The 21,652-nt window shown below is 45.7% G+C and overlaps 2 protein-coding genes across 3 annotated transcripts in view; one reads left to right on the top strand and one right to left on the bottom strand.

The window, feature by feature from the left end:
• Positions 1-43: 43 nt before the first annotated feature.
• PRRT1B (proline rich transmembrane protein 1B) lies at positions 44-5,621 on the top strand. 2 transcript variants are annotated; one of them, XM_058159366.1, is made up of 3 exons: positions 44-452; positions 2,045-2,185; positions 5,277-5,621. In XM_058159366.1, the coding sequence occupies exons 1-3, from the start codon at positions 87-89 to the stop codon at positions 5,421-5,423; spliced, it is 654 nt and encodes a 217-aa protein (XP_058015349.1). In that variant the 5' UTR covers positions 44-86; the 3' UTR covers positions 5,424-5,621. The 2 variants fall into 2 exon arrangements, with proteins under 2 accessions (XP_058015349.1, XP_058015348.1); XM_058159365.1 differs by lacking the exon at positions 5,277-5,621 and adding an exon at positions 3,164-3,310.
• Positions 5,622-8,039: 2,418 nt separating this feature from the next.
• RAPGEF1 (Rap guanine nucleotide exchange factor 1) overlaps positions 8,040-21,652 on the bottom strand; it is a 76,844-nt gene continuing 63,231 nt past the window's right edge. Inside the window, exons 16-26 of the mRNA XM_058159315.1 lie at positions 21,458-21,548; positions 20,648-20,732; positions 19,644-19,736; positions 18,380-18,565; positions 17,112-17,196; positions 15,003-15,097; positions 14,027-14,105; positions 13,689-13,790; positions 12,651-12,748; positions 11,403-11,531; positions 8,040-9,964 (exon numbers count right to left, since the gene is read on the bottom strand). Coding sequence (XP_058015298.1) covers positions 9,814-9,964; positions 11,403-11,531; positions 12,651-12,748; positions 13,689-13,790; positions 14,027-14,105; positions 15,003-15,097; positions 17,112-17,196; positions 18,380-18,565; positions 19,644-19,736; positions 20,648-20,732; positions 21,458-21,548 — 1,194 coding nt within the window. The 3' untranslated portion in view covers positions 8,040-9,813. The remainder of the gene's footprint in view (positions 9,965-11,402; positions 11,532-12,650; positions 12,749-13,688; positions 13,791-14,026; positions 14,106-15,002; positions 15,098-17,111; positions 17,197-18,379; positions 18,566-19,643; positions 19,737-20,647; positions 20,733-21,457; positions 21,549-21,652) is intronic.

Here is a 21,652-nt window from a genome sequence, read left to right as displayed (position 1 = left end):
CCAAAGATTATTTGATGATCAACGTTATGGGGCATATTGCTTCTTTACAGAACTCGTTCCAGCAACCAAGTTTGGAGGACATCAACATGCCTGGAGAAGAACTCAATCCGAGTCCATCTCCAGATCCCCCAAGGGAAGCTGAAAGAGAAGGAGAGGCCCAACCACCTCCAGAAGATGCGACACCGACCAAATTCACAGGAGAGCAGAAGACCTCATCCAAGCCTGATCACCAAGCAGAACCAGATCATCTCCAGAACATGGGAACCGTCAATCAAGGCTTCATAGAAGAACCTCCGCCATATACTCCACCGGACCCGAAAGACGTTCACTTGTATCCACCCTTCCAAACCGATGTCCCACCACGGAGTTACATCTTTTACCAGCCAACAGCTCCTCCCCAGGCCCTGAGCCAACCGCCAAATGTGTTATCCAGCCCCTATCCTTTCACCATTGTGAGTTGGAAATAAGGAGAAATGCAATTTAGAGACGAGGAGAACATTTATAGTTCAGGACTGAACCGTGGGTTCCCTGTGTGTTCCCTGAGCTTTCTTGCTTTCTTGCAAGATGTTTCATGACCCAACTAGATAACATCATCAGTGCTAGAAGGGAGTGGTCTTTGCAGACTGGAGGTGGAAAAGAAAAGGGAAAATGGGAGGAGGAGGAGGAGGAGGAGGAGGAGGAGGAGGAGGAGGAGGAGGAGGAGGAGGAGGAGGAAGGAAGGAAGGAAGGAAGGAAGGATTGATTTCAGATGTTTCATGACCCAACTAGATAACATCATCAGTGCTAGAAGGGAGTAGCCTTTGCAGACTGAGGGGGGAAAGAAAAGGGAAAGTGGGAGGAGGAGGAGGAGGAGGAAGGAGGAAGGAAGGAAGGATTGATTTCAGATGTTTCATGACCCAACTAGATAACCTCATCACTGCTACTGTGTTTCCCCTAAAATAAAACCGGATCTTAGATTCATTTTTGCTCCAAAAGATGCAGTATGGTTTATTTTCCGGTTAGGTCTTATTTTGGGAGGGAAATACAGTACTCCATCTGGTTGACGATCTTAACCGGGGCTTATTTTTAGGGGTAGGGCTTATATTAAGAGCAACCTGAAAAAAAATCATGCTAGGACTTATTTTCCGGTTGGGTCTTATTTTGGGGGAAACAGGATAGTAGGGAGCAGAGTTTGCAGAGAGGAGGAGGAGGAGGAAGAAGAGGACTGTGGGGGTCTTTGGTTTTCTCTAAACTTGGTTGTTTTCTTGCAGATGTTTCATGTTTCATCAGTGCTAGAAGGGAAGGGATGGGTTAGGGAGGAGGAGGAGGAGGAGGAGGAGGAGGAGGAGGAGGAGGAGGAGGAGGGGAAGGAGAATTGTGGGTTTCTTGGTGCTCTCTGAACTGGGCTGTTTCCATGCAGATGTTTCATCACCCAACTAGGTAATGTTATCAGTGCTAGAAGGGAATGGGGTTTAGGAGGAGGAGGAGGAGGAAAAGGAGGACGACTGTGGGGTCCTTGGTTTTCTCTAAACTTGGTGGTTTTCTTGCAGATGTTTCATGACCCAACTAGGTAACATCGTCAGTGCTTCTCGCTCCATCTTTGCAGACTGGAGTGGGAAAGGGAAAGGGAAAGTGGGGGGAAGGAAGGAAGGAAGGAAGGAAGGAAGGAAGGAAGGAAGGAAGGAAGGAAGGAAGGAAGGAAGGAAGGAAGGATTGATTTCAGATGCTCCTTGGTGCTACCAGTTTTGTCCAACCTTAGTCATTCTATGTCTATGTAAAGCAATATCTCTGAAAGGAGGACCTAACAGGGTACCAATTATACTTCAAATTTATATTCATCTGGAATTTTGCTTCAAACAGGTATTGGTGTAACCTGGGGGGAAGCGAATCATCTGCCGTCTCTCAACCTGAGCTACCTGGCAGGATTGTTAGGTGGGAAATAGGGAAAAAAAAGAGAGTGCTAGGCTAAGTTTCCCACTCTGGGGAAAGATGGGACGCATATCAATCAAATAGAGTTGGACGGGCTTCTCAGTTTAAGATGGTTGAATTTTGGCTCTTCTTCCAGTACCAGAGTGCCTGGCCTGGCGAGAGCCCTCCGGCTGGTGACCAAAGGTTGTCACCAAAGGATTATATGGTGGAATCTATACTGGTGACCGTTTTCTGCTGCTTGTTCACGGGATTGATAGCCCTTGTCTATTCTCATGAGGTACGTGCTGCTACGGCAAAGAAAATGCTGAAGTTTCGGGGAAAACAGAGGCCTTATGACCGTGTGCCAAACGGTGGCCAGGTGATCAAAATTCAGGCACTTGTCAACTGTACATAACTGTAATAGTTATGACGGTCGCAGCATCCCGGGGGTCAGGAGGTAATGTCCCCTTTGGCCACCTTCTGACAAGAAGAATCAACGGGGAATTCCAGATTCGTTTAACATCTGTGGGACTAACTTAACAATTGCACCGATTCACTTAGCAACTGTGGCAAGACAGGTCATAAAATAGGGCAAAATGGATGGATGGATGGATGGATGGATGAGAGGATGGGTGGGTAGGTGGATGGATGGATGGTTGAGTGGATGGATGAGGGGATGGGTAGGTAGGTGGGTGGATGGATGGATGGATGGTTGAGTAGATGGATGGATGGATGAAGGGATGGGTAGGTGGGTGAATAGTTGAGGGGATGGATGGATGGATGAGGGCATGGGTAGGTGGGTGGATGGTTGAAGGGATGGGTAGGTGGGTGGGTGGATGGATGAAGGGATGGGTAGGTGGGTGGATGGTTGAGGGGATGGATGGATGGATGAGGGGATGGGTACAGTAGGTGGATGGATGGATGGTTGAGTGGATGGATGGATGGATGGATGAGGGGATGGGTAGGTGGATGGATGGTTGAGTGGGTGGATGGATGGATGAGGGGATGGGTAGGTGAGTGGATGGTTGCATGGTTGGATGGATGAGGAAATGGGTGGGTAGGTGGGTGGATGTATGGTTGAGTGGATGGATTGATGAGTAGATGGGTGGATGAATGGTTGAGTAGATGGATGGACAATTTTTGGCTCAATTATGGTCATAAAGTGAGGATTACCTGTGCTTGGCCTTGCTTCCAAGGAAAAGGTTGAACAGTGGGTCCATATTTCTCACCTAAAGTGTAAATTGTTGCAAGATTCTCCTTTTTCTTTCTCATGTAGACCCGGGCTGCTCGGAACCGAGGTGATCTCATCCAAGCCACAATGGCTTCCCACAAAGCTCGTTCGCTCGTCTTGTTCAGTCTCTTCTTCGGCCTCTTTGTGTCCATCAGTTGGATTATCTACGTGGTGGTAACCTTGTATCTATGATCCAGAAGGGTTGGGCTGGACCTTAGGGTTTCCTACAAAGTTGTGGTACGGAGCCTTGATCCTTTTCAACCAGCTTGACAACCAATTTCTCATGTTGAAACGTCCTTCTGCCTCTTCTCCAAAACCAACCACATCAACACCTTTCAAGAAGGAACGATTGTCCTAAAGAAAGTGATGAGACACCATCACCATCACCAAGCTGGAAATGTCACTTCATAGTGCAAAGCACTGATATACCTCCTTTCAGAACTTACCGAGGCTAACTTTATTGTTATTTCGTTAGTCTTAATTCAAAAAAAAAAAATACGCCAACGGTCTGGTCGAAGAAGGATTTAAAGGATATACTAGGATCTCTCCATATTGTGCCTCGCTCGCCCCCCTCTCCGCAGCCAGGCCCCTCTCATTCTCAGAAGAATGTCCTGGCATGCCTCCAGTCCCCCCCTTGGCACCATGCCTGGACAGACTGAGCAAGAAGCCAGCCACGAGCTGGAATTACTGGCAGCTGGGGACGAAACGATGCAGTGGATAGATCCACGCTTCCGGAGAATGGAGAGGCGACGTCAGCAAAAGGAAGGGAGGGGCAGGCCTGGATAAGTGCTGAGTCATGGAGCCACACCCCATGGCCTATATAAAGGATCTGCTTTCTGGCATTCTTTGAGTCAGGCAAAGTCTAAATTGGATTGCTGAAGTCACATCCTGGTCTGCCTGCCTGCCCTGAGAACTCTGACAGAACTTTGGCAAAGCTGCAGAGGCTTTGCGGCCACGTTTGATACGGACTTCCCCGACCCGGCCGTCAGAGGAGGAGTGGGACACGACACTCCTTGGAAAAACTTCAGGTTATCCTTGGGGCAGGGCAGGAGGGCGATCCGCGGTCCATGGGTTCTCCAGGCATCGAGATCATCAAGTCAGGGGCACCGCCGTGTGAAGACATCAGGAATCCCATAATGACCTTTACTGAGGATGCTGAATTAGGAACAATAAATGCTGGAAGGATTTTTGGCCATTCGTGTCCAGTTTAATTAAATAAATAAATAAAAATAATGTGATCATCGACCTACAGGTGTAAATAGCGGTCAGTAGCTGATCTTCATTCCCTCCTTGCCTAGGTAAAAAAGATTGGATGGACGGACAGATGGACGGACAGATGGATGGGCAGACAGATAGACAGACACATAGATCAATGATAAGGATATAGATAGATAGATCAGGTAAGTAGATATGAAGATAGATGGAGAGATGATAGTTGATAGAAAGATAGGCAGACACATAGATAAATGATAAATAGATATAGATAAGGTAGATAGGAAGATAGATGAACAGATGAGATGGATGGATGGATAGATGGATAGACAGATCTATTATAAACAGAGATAGATTAGGTAGGTAGATAGGAAGGTAGATGACCAATGAGATAGATATAGATAGCTAGATAGCTAAGCTCTTAGATAGATGGATGGATGGATGGATAGATGGATGGATGGATGGAAGCCAGATCAAATTATAGAGATGGATGGTAGACAGATCTATTATAAATAGAGATAGATTAGGTAGGTAGATAGGAAGGTAGATGAACAATGAGATAGATATAGCTAGATTGCTAAGCTAGATGGATGGATGGATGGATGGATGGAAGACAGATCAATTATAAATAGAGATAGATTAGGTAGGTAAATAGGAAGGAAGGTAGACAAACAGATGAGCTAATTGGATTGATGGATGGATGGTGGTAGAAGGTAGATGAATGATGATAGATAGATAGATAGATAGATAGATAGATAGATAGATAGATAGATGGATGGATGGATGGATGGATGGATGGATGGACAATTTTTGGCTCAATTATGGTCGTAAAGTGAGGATTACCTGTGCTTGGCCTTGCTTCCAAGGAAAAGGTTGAACAGTGGGTCCATATTTCTCACCTAAAGTGTAAATTGTTGCAAGATTCTCCTTTTTCTTTCTCATGTAGACCCGGGCTGCTCGGAACCGAGGTGACCTCATCCAAGCCACAATGGCTTCCCACAAAGCTCGCTCGCTCGTCTTGTTCAGTCTCTTCTTCGGCCTCTTTGTGTCCATCAGTTGGATTATCTACGTGGTGGTAACCTTGTATCTATGATCCAGAAGGGTTGGGCTGGACCTTAGGGTTTCCTACAAAGTTGTGGTACGGAGCCTTGATCCTTTTCAACCAGCTTGACAACCAATTTCTCATGTTGGAACGTCCTTCTGCCTCTTCTCCAAAACCAACCACATCAACACCTTTCAAGAAGGAACGATTCTCCTAAAGAAAGTGATGAGACACCATCACCATCACCAAGCTGGAAATGTCACTTCGTAGTGCAACGCACTGATATACCTTCTTTCAGAACTTACCGAGGCTAACTTTATTGTTATTTCGTTAGTCTTAATTCAATAAAAAAAAGATAGATAGATAGATAGATAGATAGATAGATAGATAGATAGATAGATAGATAGATGGATGGACGCCAGCACAAAAATGTGCTGAAAAACTCGGCTTATACTCGAGTATATACGGTACTTGTTTTCAATATGTGGAAATATATTTTGCACGTTGATCTTCAGGGCTGCAGTTTTGAAAACCTTGCTGCTGTTGATGGTGCCAAGATCCAGAGTTCTTCAACTGCATTTATTTTCACTAGGGTTTTTCCCCCTCCCTCCCTCGACTATAAAAAAAGAAGCAATAAACAAGTTTTCAGATATTTTTTTTTATTTGTAAGATTTGAGGATCTACACTGTTGAGCCATAAATACACAGTGTTGGGTTCAGGAGACCTGGTAGATGAGTTAAGATAACCGAGGGCAATTTTGTAAACGTTTATCCGGTTTCTCTTTTGAGTTCCAAAATCAAACTGAATCTACCCCCTTTTTTTCTTTTCTTTCACTCCTCCTTCAACGCTCGTCTCATTAACTCAGTGATTCTCAATCTTGGATGGTTGAAGATGCGTGGACTTCCACTCCCAGAATTCCCCCAGTCAGCATTCCCCAGCATGCTGGCTGGGGAATTCTGGGAGTTGAAGTCCACGCCTCATAAAGTTCCTAAGGTTGAGAAACGGTGCTGCTAAACGCCAGTTTAAATTAAACTCTGCTCCCGGGAAAATAAACCAAATGTCTGTCCCTGTTTTAAGTAGCAGAAATATTTTACAGAAGAGAAAAACAAAACCAGGCCTATTGGGTCAGATTCAGAAACGGGAGCCATTCAGAGCCATGTGGGCGGAGGAGGAAGACAGCGGGAAAGGAGGAAGAGAATGGGAAAGGAAGAAGAGGAGGAGGAAGGAAGGTAGATGAATGATAGATAGATGGAGATGATAGTTGATAGAAAGATAGGCAGACACATAGATAAATGATAAATAGATATAGATAGATAGATAGATAGATAGATAGATAGATAGATGGATGGATGGATAGATGGATGGACGCCAGCACAAAAAATGTGCTGAAAAACTCGGCTTATACTCGAGTATATACGGTACTTGTTTTCAATATGTGAAAATATATTTTGCACGTTGATCTTCAGGGCTGCAGTTTTGAAAACCTTGCTGCCGTTGATGGTGCCAAGATCCAGAGTTCTTCAACTGCATTTATTTTCACTAGGGTTTTTCCCCCTCCCTCCCTCGACTATAAAAAAAAAAAGCAATAAACAAGTTTTCAGATATTTTTTTTATTTGCAAGATTTGGGGATCTACACTGTTGAGCCATAAATACACAGTGTTGGGTTCAGGAGACCTGGTAGATGAGTTAAGATAACCGAGGGCAATTTTGTAAATGTTTATCCGGTTTCTCTTTTGAGTTCCAAAATCAAACTGAATCTACCCCATTTTTTTCTTTTCTTTCACTCCTCCTTCAACGCTCGTCTCATTAACTCAGTGATTCTCAATCTTGGATGGTTGAAGATGCGTGGACTTCCACCCCAGAATTCCCAGCCAGCTTTCCCCACCATCCTGGCTGGGGAATTCTGGGAGTTGAAGTCCACGCCTCATAAAGTTCCTAAGGTTGAGAAACGGTGCTGCTAAACGCCAGTTTAAATTAAACTCTGCTCCCGGGAAAATAAACCAAATGTCTGTCCCTGTTTTAAGTAGCAGAAATATTTTACAGAAGAGAAAAACAAAACCAGGCCTATTGGGTCAGATTCAGAAACGGGAGCCATTCAGAGCCATGTGGCAGGAGGAGGAAGAGAAGAGGGAAAGGAGGAGGAGGAAAAGGAAGAGAGTAGGAGAGGAGGAAGATGAGGAGAGGGAGAAAGGAGAAGGAGAAGGGGAAAGGAGGAGGAGGAGAGGGGAAAGGAGAAGGAGAAGGAGGAGAGGAGGAGGAGGAAGACAGCGGGAAAGGAGGAGGAGAAGGGGGAAAGGAGGAGGAGGAGGGGGAAAGGAAGAGGAGGAAGAAGAAGAGAGGAAAGGAGGAGAGGGAGAAAGGAGGAGGAGGAGGAGGAGAAGGGGAAAGGAGGAAGAGGAGGAGAAGGGGAAAGGAGAAGGAGAAGGAGAAGGAGAAGGAGAAGGAGGAGGGGGGGAAAGGAGGAGGAGGAAGAAGAGGAGAGTGGGAAAGGAGGAGAGGGAGAAAGGAGGAGAAGGAGGAGGGGGAAAGGAGGAGGAAGAAGAGAGTGGAAAAGGAGGAAGAGGAGGAGAGGGAGAAAGGAGGAGGAGGAGGAGAGGGGGAAAGGAGGAGGAGGAGGAGGAAAAGAAGGGAAAGGAGGAGGAGAAAGAGAGGGTAAAGGAGGAGGAGGAGGAGGAGGAGGAGGAGGAGGAGGAGGAGGAGGAGGAGGAGAATAAGAGGAGAGAAGGGAGCATGCTTTTGGTCGCTTAGGAGACGGGGCAGGAAAATAGAATAAAAACCGGAGAAGAAGGGGAAGAGATGATAGCGATCGAGAAGAAAAAAAGGAGAAAGAGGAGAAGAGAAGGAGGTAGTAGTGATGGAAAAGGATGGAACGAGGCCATCTCAGTTCTGGCCACTGAGCAAAAGGAGAAAAATCGAAGCACGCCCCCAAAACGCCCAACCCTCCCAAATGAGGAAGACAAAACATTTTTTGGAAACCAACCATCTCGGGGCCTCTGATTTCAAGGAGCAGAGAGAATGGAAGGAGCCCTAGAGATTTCTCCAGCGTGCCTCAGGGGGAAGCCGGAGGAGACTCAAAGGCAGGCTGTGCAGCATGGGAGTGGTAGCCCAACACATCTGGAAGATGCTCTGGAAGAGAATCTTCAAAGGGTGGGGGGGACCCTCCACCTCTTGTTTTAATGATTGGGTGGGGAGTACATTTTAGGTTTAAGCCAGCATCTCTGGAGCCCAACAATCCAAACCAACCCGGTTTGATTCCGCCCACGACGGGTCTGACGCAACTGCGGGCCGCAGTTCCGTCGTAACTTCGGGCTGATGTCTTCACAAGCCTAAAGATTTGTTTCGTCTCTTCCCGATCCATTTTTCTTTTTTTCTTCTTTAAAAAAAAAAAAAAGCAAAACAAAACGACGAAACGATTCCTTGCCAAAATAATAATAATAATAATAATAAAATAATAATAATAATAACAATAATATTAATAACCAACTAAAAACAACCCAAACAAAATGGCCCTTCCCCTCCCCCCCCCCAAAAAAAGGGGGGGGGGAAAAAAGAACAAAACACAAAAAAATATCCACGGGCAAAATTCAAACATGCACGTCGAAAACGAAAAAACGCCACGGTCCTAGAACCCCCCACCCACCCACCCCCGTATGTACAAGGCGGCTGTGTTTTGTCAACAGATTCACTGCCTTTACAAGCTTTAGTACCGTCGCCAAGGTAAGACCTTCCTCCCCCGTTTTTCCCACGTGGAAATCTGGACGTCGGGGTGGAGCGTTTTCCCAGTTCTAGGGTGGGAGAAGTCTGTGGGAGAGACGGTGAGAAGAACTGTTGGAGAAAGCCCCAACTTCTCGGTGGGCTCTAGAAGAACAACTTCACACCTTGTGCGTTGTGTCGACGCAATCTCTGCCAGGGAAGTGGGCGGAGGGGGCCAGAGTTTACCTCCACTCTTCCCCAGCTTCCTTAGCTCTGCTTTTCCCCAGGTTTTGGAAGTTATCGGAGATGGTTCTCCTTGGCGCGCGCTCTTCGGGAAAATACCCTTGGCCAAAGCCATCCACGGTTACGCCATGGCAGGGTGCGAGAGAATCTTGGTTGACGTCTCCTTTCTCCGCTTGAGAGTGTGCAAAAATGTAGGCTGCCTGGTTCCCTCTCTCTCTCTCTCTCTCTTTCACACACACAAACACACACACACACGCACCTTGGGTGCAAGTACCACTTGGCATTCGAGAAGGCGGAAAGTCACCCGTTTGGATTCTCTTCCGTCCCTCATTTTCCGGACCAGGAGGGTGATGTTACAACAGCCCAGAAGCGATGGAGGAAGATCGAGAGGGAGGATCTTCACCAGCTCAGGAAGTGATGGAAATCTGCTCGGTGCGCCAAGGCTGGGCGCTCTGTGCCAGTCCTAATCGGACGCCCACGCGCTTCCCGCTTTTTTGCCCCCTTCTAAGTTTTCTCTTCCCGGTCTGTTTTCCGCCGCGTTATGTTTCGGGGTTTGATTTTGAGCGAAAGTTCCCATAAGGCCTCCTCAGCCAGGTGGTCGCTGAAGTCGTTGAAGAAGGAAATGATGTCATCGTTGCGTTTGATGTCGTAATGCCTGCAAAGATCAGACAGAAACGGGCAGTTTAGAGGGGAACGGATCCAATTGGGTTAACCCTTTTTTTATTTTATCCATAAACAGTTTTTTTAAAATAAAGTTTTTATTTTTTTCACAACAACAACAACAAAAAAACCTCATCAAACAATTACAATGTGCTGAAGGGGTGTTTATTGTTATTGTTATTTTTATTATTTACATTTATATCCCGCCCTTCTCCGAAGACTCAGGGCGGCTTACACTATGTTAAACAATAGTCGTCATTCATTTGTATATTATATACAACGTCAACTTATTGCCCCCCAACAATCTGGGTCCTCATTTTACCTACCTTATAAAGGATGGAAGGCTGAGTCAACCTTGGGCCTGGTGGGACTCGAGCCTGCAGTAATTGCAAGCAGCTGTGTTTAATAACAGGCTGTCTTACAGCCTGAGCCACCCGCGGCCCTTTACATATCTTCTTGTGCAATCTCAAACTAAACATCTCTTTCATACATATATTATCTTTTCTAACATATCTTTCCTTCCAGCCAATGATAAAATAAATCCCATATTTTATAATATTGCTTATCTTTTTGTTCCCTAATTTCAAATGTCAATTTACTCATCTCTGCACATTCCATCATCTTCCATCCATAAACATTTTTGAATACAGTGTATTGTCAGGATATACCGGTTACAAGACAAAAAAAAAAAAAATGACCAGAGAGAAAATAGTAATAAATATTAACACATGAACAAATGACCGTAATAATAATATAATAAACACATGTACTGAGAATAATAGTCATAATATAACCGAATAGTTTTCACTAAGTTTCGTTTTTATATTGGCCGATTTACATTTTTGTAAATGTAAGGAAAGATAATGAAGATTGAACAACAGGGTAAAACTGAACAACTGAGCCTCTGTGGCTCAGACTGATAAGACAGTCTGTTATTAACAGCAGCTGCTTGCAATTACTGCAGGTTCGAGTCCCACCAGGCCCAAGGTTGACTCAGCCTCCCATCCTTTATAAGGTAGGTAAAATGAGGACCCAGATTGTTGGGGGCAATAAGTTGACTTTGTATATAAATATACAAATAGGATGAAGACTATTGCTTGACATAGTGTAAGCCGCCCTGAGTCTTCGGAGAAGGGCGGGATATAAATGCAAATAAAAAAAAATGTAGATGAAAAGTAGAATAAGATAGAATTAAAATATGTATAAATAGTAAGAATAGGACCGCTTTGAATAGCTGATAAGAAACCGTGATACTGTATGTATATAAATGTTGTATGTTTGTCTTGTGTTTTAATGTGTTCAAAATTAAAAAAAACTTAAAATAAAAAAAGAGAATCTCCAGATTCAGTGTTGCCCTCTTCTTCAGCATGGTTGACCTGAAACATGGACACGGGGAACATGAAGCCAAGGGAGAAGAAGTGGGACCTCCTTACACTTGCTGGAACCGTCTCATGTTATCCAGGATGTTAAACTGCTGCCATCGTTTCGAGAAGTTGACTTTGCCATCGATGTAGTCAGGGTTTCCCAGATGCACGAAAGTCAGATCTTGCAGGATCAGGCCCCTGAAGGAGGAAAAGGAAGAGCTTCCAGTTATGGCTTGGAGGAGCTACACGGTGTCAGGGATCCAAGCGACGCCCCCAACGAAAAAAGACTCCGAGGTGTGACGCTCCTCAAAGTTCCTTTTTATTAGAGATGTTCATATTGGCACATCTGAGAAACGCCGAATCTGAAAGCTTCCAGGTTTTCCCCACCCAAAGGAAAGTCCGTCCCTGCCCCAGCACCCACATGTCCATCACATGGTCTAATCCAAGCACCATCCCAACTGGAGATTCTTCCCAGTTCCAATCGGCCAGGTGCAGGGCAAGATGTCCTTGATTCTCTGAGAAAGGAATGTTATTTTGACTATATATATCACCCTATTGTGACCTAGGCCGAAGTAGTTATTGCAGACACAGTCAGTCCTAAGCAAACATATTTTATTAGAACAGCTAAGAATTACTTCATTCTCAGCTTCGTCCAAATTAATTCCAAAACAAAGTCCTTCAGAAAAAGTCCTTCAGCTTTAACACAGACCTTTGTCGTCTTTGGCACCCTGCCAAAGGCTTTTCTTGGCAAGAACCCCACAAAGTTCAGAAACAGGAGACAAGAAACAATTGAAGCAACATTGCTTTCCTACAAAGAGCCCAAGAGCCTTTGCTGCTCTTTTAAGCCTTATAGGAAAGGCTAATCATCTCCCGGCTTTACTCCCAAGTCGTCCTTTTTGCTTTAGCTGCTCTTGCCTTCTGGCAGCTCTTCGCATGTGTGCATTTGTTTCATATCAGCGTGTTCTGAACTTTTGCCAAGAAAGGCCTTTGGCAGTTTGCCCAATTGGACCAAGGTTGGTGATAGGACTGAGGAATTTGTGTTGGGAGGAATTTGCTTTAATTTAGTTGAACTACGCTGAGAATGAAGTAATTCTCAGCTGTTCGAATAAAGTTGGTTTGTTTTTACACTGACAGAGTTTCCTGCTACCTACTTGGGCCTGGGTCACAACAGAAGTAAGGTGGTGCTATTGCATCGTTTCCGCTCAGCAACCACTTCGCTTAATGGCGGTCTCAATTGTTAAGGTCAGGTTGAACAGATTCGCTTTTGTGACCTTCTCCAAAGAGAAGGATAAAAGGAAAGGTTGCGACGCTACTCACAAGTAAGGGATACAAGGCGGTTCAACCTCAGCAAGAGCAGCTCGGTAAGCCCGGAAGGACGATGAACTGTCTATCAGGGTGCAATACTCTGCCAAGCCCTAGGAAAAAGAAAAGAAGGAAAGTATAGGTGGCCCTTGACTTGTTTAGCGACCGTTTGAAGTCAGAACTCGGCTGGGCCTCAGCCAAGGTCTTCTCCTCCATCATAAGAGCCGATTGCCATGGACATTATTTTTGTAAGGTGCCCAGAGTCACTGAGAGTGAGCAAGCGAGTGAGTGAGTGAGCAGCCATGAAAAATGTTCTTAAAGGGAAGAAAATTAAACTTCCAATTATTGTTAGTTTAGTCACCTTAACTTTGGATCTGGTAAGGTGGGCTAGCTTGGAAAAATTTTGGTGTGATATCATCAAACTCTTTATTATACTCTCTCTCTCTCACACACACACACAGAGGGAGAAGAAGAGAGAAAGGGAGAGAGAGAAAGGGAGAGGAAGAGAAAGCGAGAGAGAAAGGGGGAGAGAGAAAGAGAGAGAGAGGGAGAGAGAGAGGGAAAGAAAGAGAGAGAGAGAAAGGGGGGAGAGAGAGGGAGGGAGAGGGAGAGAGAAAGAGAAAGGAAGAGGAAGAGAAAGGGAGAGAGAAAGGGGGAGAGAGAGAGAAAGACAGAAAGAAAGGGGAGAGAGAGAGAGAGAGAGAAAGCGAGAGAGAAAAGGGAGAGAGAGAAGAGAGAGAGGAAGAGAGAGAGGGAGAGAAAGCGAGAGAGAAAAGGGGAGAGAAAGAGAAAGAGAGAGAAAGAAAGGGGAGAGAGGGAGAGGGAGAGAATGAGAGAGAGGAGAAATATGGATATGAAATACAGGTAATCCTTGACTTACAACAGTTCATTTAGTGACCATTCGAAATTACAGTGGCCACTAGAAAAAAGTGACCATTTTCGCACAACCGCCGTGGGGCAAAACTCCCTTTAACCGAGGTCTCCCTCAGCGATGGAAATTTTGGCCTCCGTTGTGGTCGCAAGTCAAGGACCGCCTTGTAAAAAACAACCCACCTCGGAGGTCTGTTTCTGCCACTCGAGACGCCGAATGGGGGCTGAATCCAGTGCCGAGAGGATGGCCAAGTAGGAGTTGAAGTTGTTGAGTTTCCGTAAGTGCTGCGGCGAAAAAGGGAAAGAAGTATCGGAAGACTGCTATGGTGTCACCCCTAGTCCTTCTCTCCGTTAGATCGAGCGTACTTATTTTGTTCAAAGGGTCAAAACATTCCCCAGCAATAATTTTTAGCCAGTAGTTCTGCCATCCTGCCCGTCAAACACCTCCCCAGCTTGTCCTAACCCAGGCCTGGTCCAGTTCCTTGAACTGGGTCTCTGCCTCCCTTGCCCGAATCTTTTACCTTCATGATTTTGATAAATTTCAACAACAGCCTCTCTCGGTCTTGAGACTTTTCCTGCTGCATGATTATCGAGCGGACCCTGTGGGTTACAAAAAAAAGAGGGGAGACCCCACAAGGCGTGTAAATTTCAGATCGTTTCTTATATCAGGCGAAACCAATTCTGTTTCGTTGTTTTTTTAAATAAAATGAAACGTTTGCTAGGGTGCCCAGGTTCTGTTAGTCCTAGCTGCCCTCCTGGACAGGAGATTCATTTCCCTCTTCAATTTCTCCTCAGAGCCGGTCTCAGAGCAGTATGTTTCAGAGCAAAGTTTTATTTATTTTATTTTATTTTTATTTATTTTACTTATTTATTTATTTTTATTAATTTAATTAATTTATTTTTATTTTATTTATTTTTATTTTTCATTCATTTTTATTTTTATTTATTTATTTATTATTTATTTATTATTTATTTTTATTTTATTTTATTATTTTATTTTTTTATTTTTATTTTATATTTATTTTATTTTATTTTATTTTATTTATTTTTATTTTTATTTTTAAATTTATTTATTTTTATTTTTATTTTTAAATTTATTTTATTTTATTTTTATTTATTTAATTTAATTATTTTATTTTATTTATTTTTATTTATTTTTATTTTTTATTCATTTTTATTTATTTTATTTTAATTTATTTTAATTTATTTTTTATTTTAATTAATTAATTTATTTGTATTTTTTATTCATTTTTATTTTATTTTTATTTATTTAATTTAATAATATAATTTAATTTATGTATCCCACTTTCATTATTTTTACAAATAACTCAAGGTGGCAAACACATCCAATTCCAACACAACTTCCTTGTCCTATTTTCCCCACAACAACAACAACCCTGTGAGGTAGGTTGGGCCGAGAGCAAATGCAACTGGCTCAAGCTCACCCACCCGGCCTTCGTGGCTAAGCAGGACTAGAAAACTTTTTCTCTCTCTTACCAGTAAGACATATTATTAAAGTGCTCGGTGAACTGGGTCAAGTTGGGACTTTTCTCCTCATTTTGTTCCTTTGCCCAGAGTAAAACTTCAGGGATCTGAAAAGAATGTGAAGACATGGGGGGAAAAAATAGATTAATATTTTCATTAGTCCAGTAAAATTTAGAGCTCCAAAGTCTGGAAAATTTAAATCTGTCAGGTTCCCAAAAAATCAAGACTGATCTGTGGAGCTGCTTCGGAGTACATTCTTTATTGCTGTTTGGCCTACAGACAGAATCTTGACAGGTTAAAGTAACAACCTGTGAAACTATACATATACTCTGTGAACGGCTAGGGAGTTTTTCTTTGCCTGCTTCCTGCCTACCAGACATTCCATGCTCCACTGCCTCATTGTCCTCTGGGAAGCATTGCCTCCATTCTGGGACTCCCAACTACATTCCACCACAAAAATCTAAGCCAAAGGTAGAAAGTCTCCAATTTAATTCGACTGTCCGTTTCAACCCTACTACTATTGTTGTTAGTTGCGAAGTTGTGTCTGACCCATCACAAGCCCATGGACAACGTTCCTCCAGGCCTTCCTGTCCTCTACCATCCTCTGGATCCATTGAAGCTCACGCCGACTGCTTCAGTGACTCTATCCAGTCACCTCCTTCTTCGCCGTCTCCTTCTTCTTTTGTCCTCCATCGTTCCCAGCATTCGGCTCTTCTCCAGGGAGTCCTTCCTTCCTTCTCATTAGGTGGCCAAAGTATTTGAGTTTCCTCTTCAGGATCTGGCCTTCTAAAGACCAGTCAGGGTTGATCTCCTCTAGGACTGACCGGTTGGAGCGCCTTGCAGTCTAAGGGACTCACAGGAGTCTTCTCCAGCACCAGAGTTCAAAGGCCTCCATTCTTTGGCGCTCAGCCTTCCTTACGGTCCAACTTCCACAGCCATCCATTGCAACTGGGAAAACCAGAGCCTTGACTATACGCACTTTTGTTCTCTGCTTTTTAGTATGCTTTCAACTCTATTAAACCCGAGCAAATTTCCTCTATCAAAAGTTCCAGAAAACTACAAAGAAACTACACGTTATTTTTCAATTCCTTGGATGTGGCTTATAGCTTTTGACCCGCCTTGTTCTTGAATTTCAGAAAACAGATATATTTTTCTCCAAAGAGAAAGGGCCTTTCTTGACTTTAGTCTCTCCCCAAAAATAATAATAATAAAATCTTTTTTTTTTTTTAGAAGTTTCTGCCCCCAGAGGCAACCATTGTTAGAAGGCTCTTTAGAAAGCGGATGGTTGAAATCGGCACCATGGGGTTGACTTCTGAACCCTGCCAACAATCAAGATGGCGCAACGGGCAACGGTAGGTCATTTGAACAGGGAGTTGCGCAGAGGTACAACGGGCACTTAGAGAGAGGGGACACCTCCGAGTTGCCGTTTGGGCAGGAAGAACTGGAAATTGTCCGGAAAAGGAAGCATGCTGAAGATACAGGCACCGTGCAGAGATACAACGGGCATCCTCCTTTGACATTGTTGTGCCTCGCTCGCCCCCCCGCCACACCCGGGCCCCTCTCATCTCCTGCTATCTCAGCCGAAGAATGTCCTGGCATGCCTCCAGCCCCCAGCTCTGGCACCATGCCCGGACAAACCGAGCAAACAAACCTCTCTCCGATAGCATGTGCGCCTGAAGCCAGCCACGAGCCGGGATTACCGGCAGCTGGGGATGAAACGATGCAATGGATAGATCCACGCTTCCGGAGAATGGAGAGGTGACGTCAGCAAAAGGAAGGGAGGGGCAGGCCTGGATAAGTGCTGAGTCATGGAGCCACACCCCATGGCCTATATAAAGGATCTGCTTTTCAGTATTCTTTGAGTCAGGCAAAGTCTAACTTGGATTGCTGAAGTCACATCCTGGTCTGCCTGCCTGCCCTGAGAACTCTGACAGAACTTTGGCAAAGCTGCAGAGGCTTTGCGGCCACGTTTGATACGGACTTCCCCGACCCGGCCGTCAGAGGAGGAGTGGGATACGACAGACATAGAGCAAAACACAAAAACGAAAAACCCAAAGAAGTATGAATTAGTGACGGTTGCGGTTTTGTCTCGGAGGTCACTTCCGCACGTCGTTTTCGTACCTCAATTTTATAAAAGAGCTCGGCGTCAAGGAGAGTAAGCTGCTCTGAAATTTCATGGCTGTGAAAATCGTGCAGGGTGCCAGGCCTGGAAAACAGAAACAAGGAGGAAAAAAAAAAAAAGATTTATTGAGAAGGGTATCTATCTACCCTTCAAAAGGGGTAACAAAAAAACACCCCCACCATGAAATTATGGGTTGAGCGCGACATTCATCATCCTGTCTGTGCAGATGCTCCCAAACCCCACTCCCTTCTAGCACTGATGATGTTACCTAGTTGGGTCATGAAACATCTGCAAGAAAATTACCGAGCTCCGAGAGCACCAAGGACCCCCACAGTCCTCTTCCTTCTCCCTAGCGCTGAAAATACTGTTCTCAAAAACATTGAAGGGCGTCGTCTCCTCCTTTGGCACACCGAATCTGGACTACACCCTTCCTTAGTAAAGATTCTGGTTTTTTTCCCCCTGTGGTTCTGCCAGGGGTGAAATCCAGCAGATTCTGGCGAACCGGTAGCGGAAATTTTGAGTGGTTCGGAGAACCGGCCAATACCACCTCTGGCTGGCCCCCAGAGTGGGGAGGGAATGGGGTTTTTGCAATATCCTTCCCCCCAGGAGCGGGGAGGGAATGGAGATTTTGCAGTATCCTTCTCCTGCCACGCCCACCAGGCCACAACCACAGAACTGGTAGTAAAAAAAACACGAATTCACTACTGGTGTTGTGTCTCGTCCGATCTCACCACAGCCGGGGCCTTCTTATCTGCTTCCGAACACGGAGGAATGTCCTACTATGCCTCCCGGCCCCAGCCCTGGCTCCATGCCCAGACAGGCTGAAGAGGAGGAAGTATCTCCAGCCCCCAGCTCTGGCTCCATGCCCAGGCAAACGGAGCAACTAGACCCCTCCTCCACAGCATGTGAGCCTGAGGGAGGTCAATTGCCAACAGCTGCAGACTGGAGTGACCCTCGCGTCAGAAGACTTGATAGACGGAGGCAACAGAAGGAAGGGAGGGGCAGGCCTGGATAAGTGCTGAGTCATGGAGCCACACCCCATGGCCTATATAAAGGATCTGCTTTCTGGCATTCCCTGAGTCAGGCAAAGTCTAAACATATCTTGCTGAAGTCACTTTCTGGTCTCCTGCCTGCCCTGAGGACTTTGCTAGAACTTTGGCAGAGCTGCAGAGGCAAGCCTGATTCGGATTTCCCTGACCCGGCCGTCAGCGGAGGAGTGGGACACGACAACTGGGTTCTTCCCTACGGAGCCCGTCGCCCGTCTCACCTGGCGGCCACCCATCGAGCTGCTAAAGGCTTGATGGAGTTGGCGTAACGCAGCATTTTCCTCTGGTCGACTTTGTCCAGGATGTTCTTGCGCAGGACCCGGGCGAGGCTGAGCTCTCCGCTGCACACCAGACGGAAGACCAGCTCCATCAGCAGCTTCAGGATCTCTTCGGTCAGCTCTACCAAACTGGGAAAGGGAAACCGATCCGGTGAAGGCTGCGTTTCAGATCCACCAAGGAGTAAGTGACGAGGGATCACTTTGGGGACCGCCAAGGTGGGAACGCGAGTGAGGCCCTGAGGAGCTTTCTCTGATCTTAAACTAGGTCTTCAAGGTGCTAGTCCTCACGATTATAGGAGGAAATTTCAACAGCCCATTAGCTAGGTCGACTGAAGGGTTGTAGCCACTAACGGACAAGTCTAACAAGTCACAGTTCATATATTATGTACCAAGATGTAGGCTCATTTCGGATCCTTTCTCTGATATTAAACTAGGTCTTCAAAGTGCTAGTCCTCACGATTATAGGAGGAAATTCAATAGCCCATTAGTTATATTGATTGAAGGGTTGTATCCACTAAGGGACATCTAACAAGTCCCAGTTCATATATTATGTACCAAGATGGAGGCTCATTTGGGATTCTGAAAAGCTTTCTCTGATCTTAAATTAGATCTTCAAGGTGCTAGTCCTCATGATTATAGGAGGAAATTCAACAGCCTATTAGCTACATCGACTGAATGGTTGTATCCACTAACAGACAAGTCTAACAAGTCACAGTTCATATATATTATGTACCAAGATGGAGCCTGAGCAGCTTTCTCTGATCTAAAACTAGATCTTCAAGGTGCTAGTTCTCACGATTATAGGAGGAAATTCAACAGTCCATCAGCTACATCGACTGAAGGGTTGTATCCATTAAGGGACATCTAACAATCATATATTATGATCATATATTATGTACCAATATGGACCCTGAGCAGCTTTCTCCGATCTTAAACTCGATCTTCAAGGTGCTAGTCCTCCCGATTATAGGAGGAAATTGAACAGCTACATCTACTGAAGGTTCAGATCCACTAAAAAGCATCTTAACAAGTCACAAACCATATACCGTGTTTATTTTATAGGGCAGTAAAGTTTAAAACAATAATACATTTAGCATATTGACTATTTGGGTGACCTAGAACCCACGTCTGGTTCTAGATGGTTCTTCTTCTGCGGATCAAATCCCAGGCCCCCCCCACAAACATATTTAACAGAGGTTCTTCTTACCATAATTCATCCACCACTCGCACCAGGACAAAAAACGTATTCTTGCTGACCCGTTTCTTATTGTTGTCTGGACAGTGGCAGAACTTCTCATATGTTAGAAGGGGAATTAAGGAAGTTAACAACAGGCAGTGTGCCTCAGTTCGAGCGATGACTTAATTAGCCGGCACTATCAGCTCCGGCAGCAAACTAGCGAGTGTCTGCCAAGTGTCTCTGTTATCTCTCTTGATGAGTCAACCAGGAACAAACAGTACTTCAGCTCTAGTTAAGCAGTTGATTTGTTTGCTATGAAGAGGTATAGAAGCCCTTGCTGCTTTTATATCCTGTGGGGTGTGGCTCCATGACTCAGCACTTCCTAGGCCTGCCCCACCCCTGCTTCTGTTGTTCCCGCCTCTCCTGCCTACGAAACCTAGGGTCCAGCCAGGCCTGATTGCCATCAGCTGGGTCTGAAGGCGTGGCCTGGGGGGTGGTGGAAAGAGTCAGGGGACGGAGGCCTCGTTATCTCTTCCACTCTTCCACCTGGCCTGCCTCTGGCTCCTGGAGCTGAGCCGGTGCTCCCGAGGTAAGTCCTGACGGCCCTTCCCCCTCACTTTCCAAGTCACTTTCTGGCAGGGGGCCCGGCTCGGGGGACGCAGACACAATACAGTGACAACTAGCCAACATGGCTGGACAACCGTGTAGGAAGGGGTGCCCAACCTTAGCAACCTTAAAAGGCTTATGGACTTCAACTCCCTTAACTCTGTAGTCAGCATGCTGGCCGGGGAATATTGGAAGTCGACCAGTCTTAAAATTGGCCAGGTTTGGAGACCTCTGGTTTAGAAGGATAAACCAGTTCCGTATTAATTTGGTCTAGTCTGGTCTAGTCTGGTCTAGTATTGGTACAGAGACCCCTCGACTTACAACAGCTCACTGAGTGACCGTTGAAAAAGTGACTTTCCCTCACGGGGAAAGTCACCAACCCCCCCCACCCCAATTTTATCCCCGTCCGTCCCCCCAAAAAAGGATATCGGTATTGTAGTTTTTTAATAAGCTCTTCTGGGGAAATAAACGTTCGGTAAGTTGTCAAGAAGGCTTCGCAGTAGAGCACCAGATCTGGCCGCGTAAGGAAAGAAAAAGAGAGAGAGAGAGAGAGGGAGGGAGGGAGGGAAAAAAATTAATTCACCTTCTGTTCAAGCAGGTGTCCTCACCTTGGAGGTCTGGGGGCAGCTGGGTGACTTTGGGCCAATCACCAGGAGACGGGGAGTTCTAGTCCCGCCTTGGGTATGAAAGACAGCTGGGTGACTTTGGCCCAATCACCAGGAGACGGGGAGTTCTAGTCCCGCCTTAGGCATGAAAGGCAGCTGGGTGACTTTGGGCCAATCACCAGGTGATGGTGAGTTCTAGTCCCGCCTTAGGCATGAAAGGCAGCTGGGTGACTTTGGGCCAATCACCAGGAGACGGTGAGTTTTAGTCCCGCCTTAGGCATGAAAGGCAGTTGGGTGACTTTGGGCCAATCACCAGGTGATGGTGAGTTCTAGTCCCGCCTTAGGCATGAAAGGCAACTGGGTGACTTTGGGCCAATCACCAGGAGACGGTGAGTTTTAGTCCCGCCTTAGGCATGAAAAGCAGTTGGGTGACTTTGGGCCAATCACCAGGTGATGGTGAGTTCTAGTCCCGCCTTAGGGATGAAAGGCAGCTGGGTGACTTTGGGCAACTTTTCAAGGACCTCCTTCCACAATCCTTCCTTCCACCATTCTGTGTCTCAACTGCAAAATCTAACTCTAGTTGTGAATGCGAGCCTTGCATCAGGGTTAACACACACGTTCCCCCCGCAGTACCTTTCACCGTCCCCTCCACAGTGGCCGTCTCCGTCGCGTGCACCAGAAGGATGTCTCCTGACCCACCGCGGACGTCGGGACCATCATCACCCTGCAGTGGCGAGAGAAACCCCCCCAAAGCCCCCATAAGAAATGACACGCAAATTTCCTTTGGATGCCGTGACTGTGTGCTTTCTGATCAAATGTGCAAACCTC

The sequence above is a fragment of the Ahaetulla prasina genome, chromosome 16 (assembly GCF_028640845.1).
Source record: "Ahaetulla prasina isolate Xishuangbanna chromosome 16, ASM2864084v1, whole genome shotgun sequence".
NCBI lineage: Eukaryota > Metazoa > Chordata > Lepidosauria > Squamata > Colubridae > Ahaetulla > Ahaetulla prasina.
This window is presented reverse-complemented; position numbering and strand designations above follow the sequence as displayed.

Bases quoted from the DNA above. Each gene is read 5' to 3' on its own strand.
- PRRT1B (XM_058159366.1), top strand. From the start codon at position 87: ATGCCTGGAGAAGAACTCAATCCGAGTCCATCTCCAGATCCCCCAAGG. The intron at 453-2,044 runs GTGAGTTGGAAA...CTCTTCTTCCAG, and splicing joins GCCCCTATCCTTTCACCATT to TACCAGAGTGCCTGGCCTGG. The intron at 2,186-5,276 runs GTACGTGCTGCT...TTTCTCATGTAG, and splicing joins CCCTTGTCTATTCTCATGAG to ACCCGGGCTGCTCGGAACCG.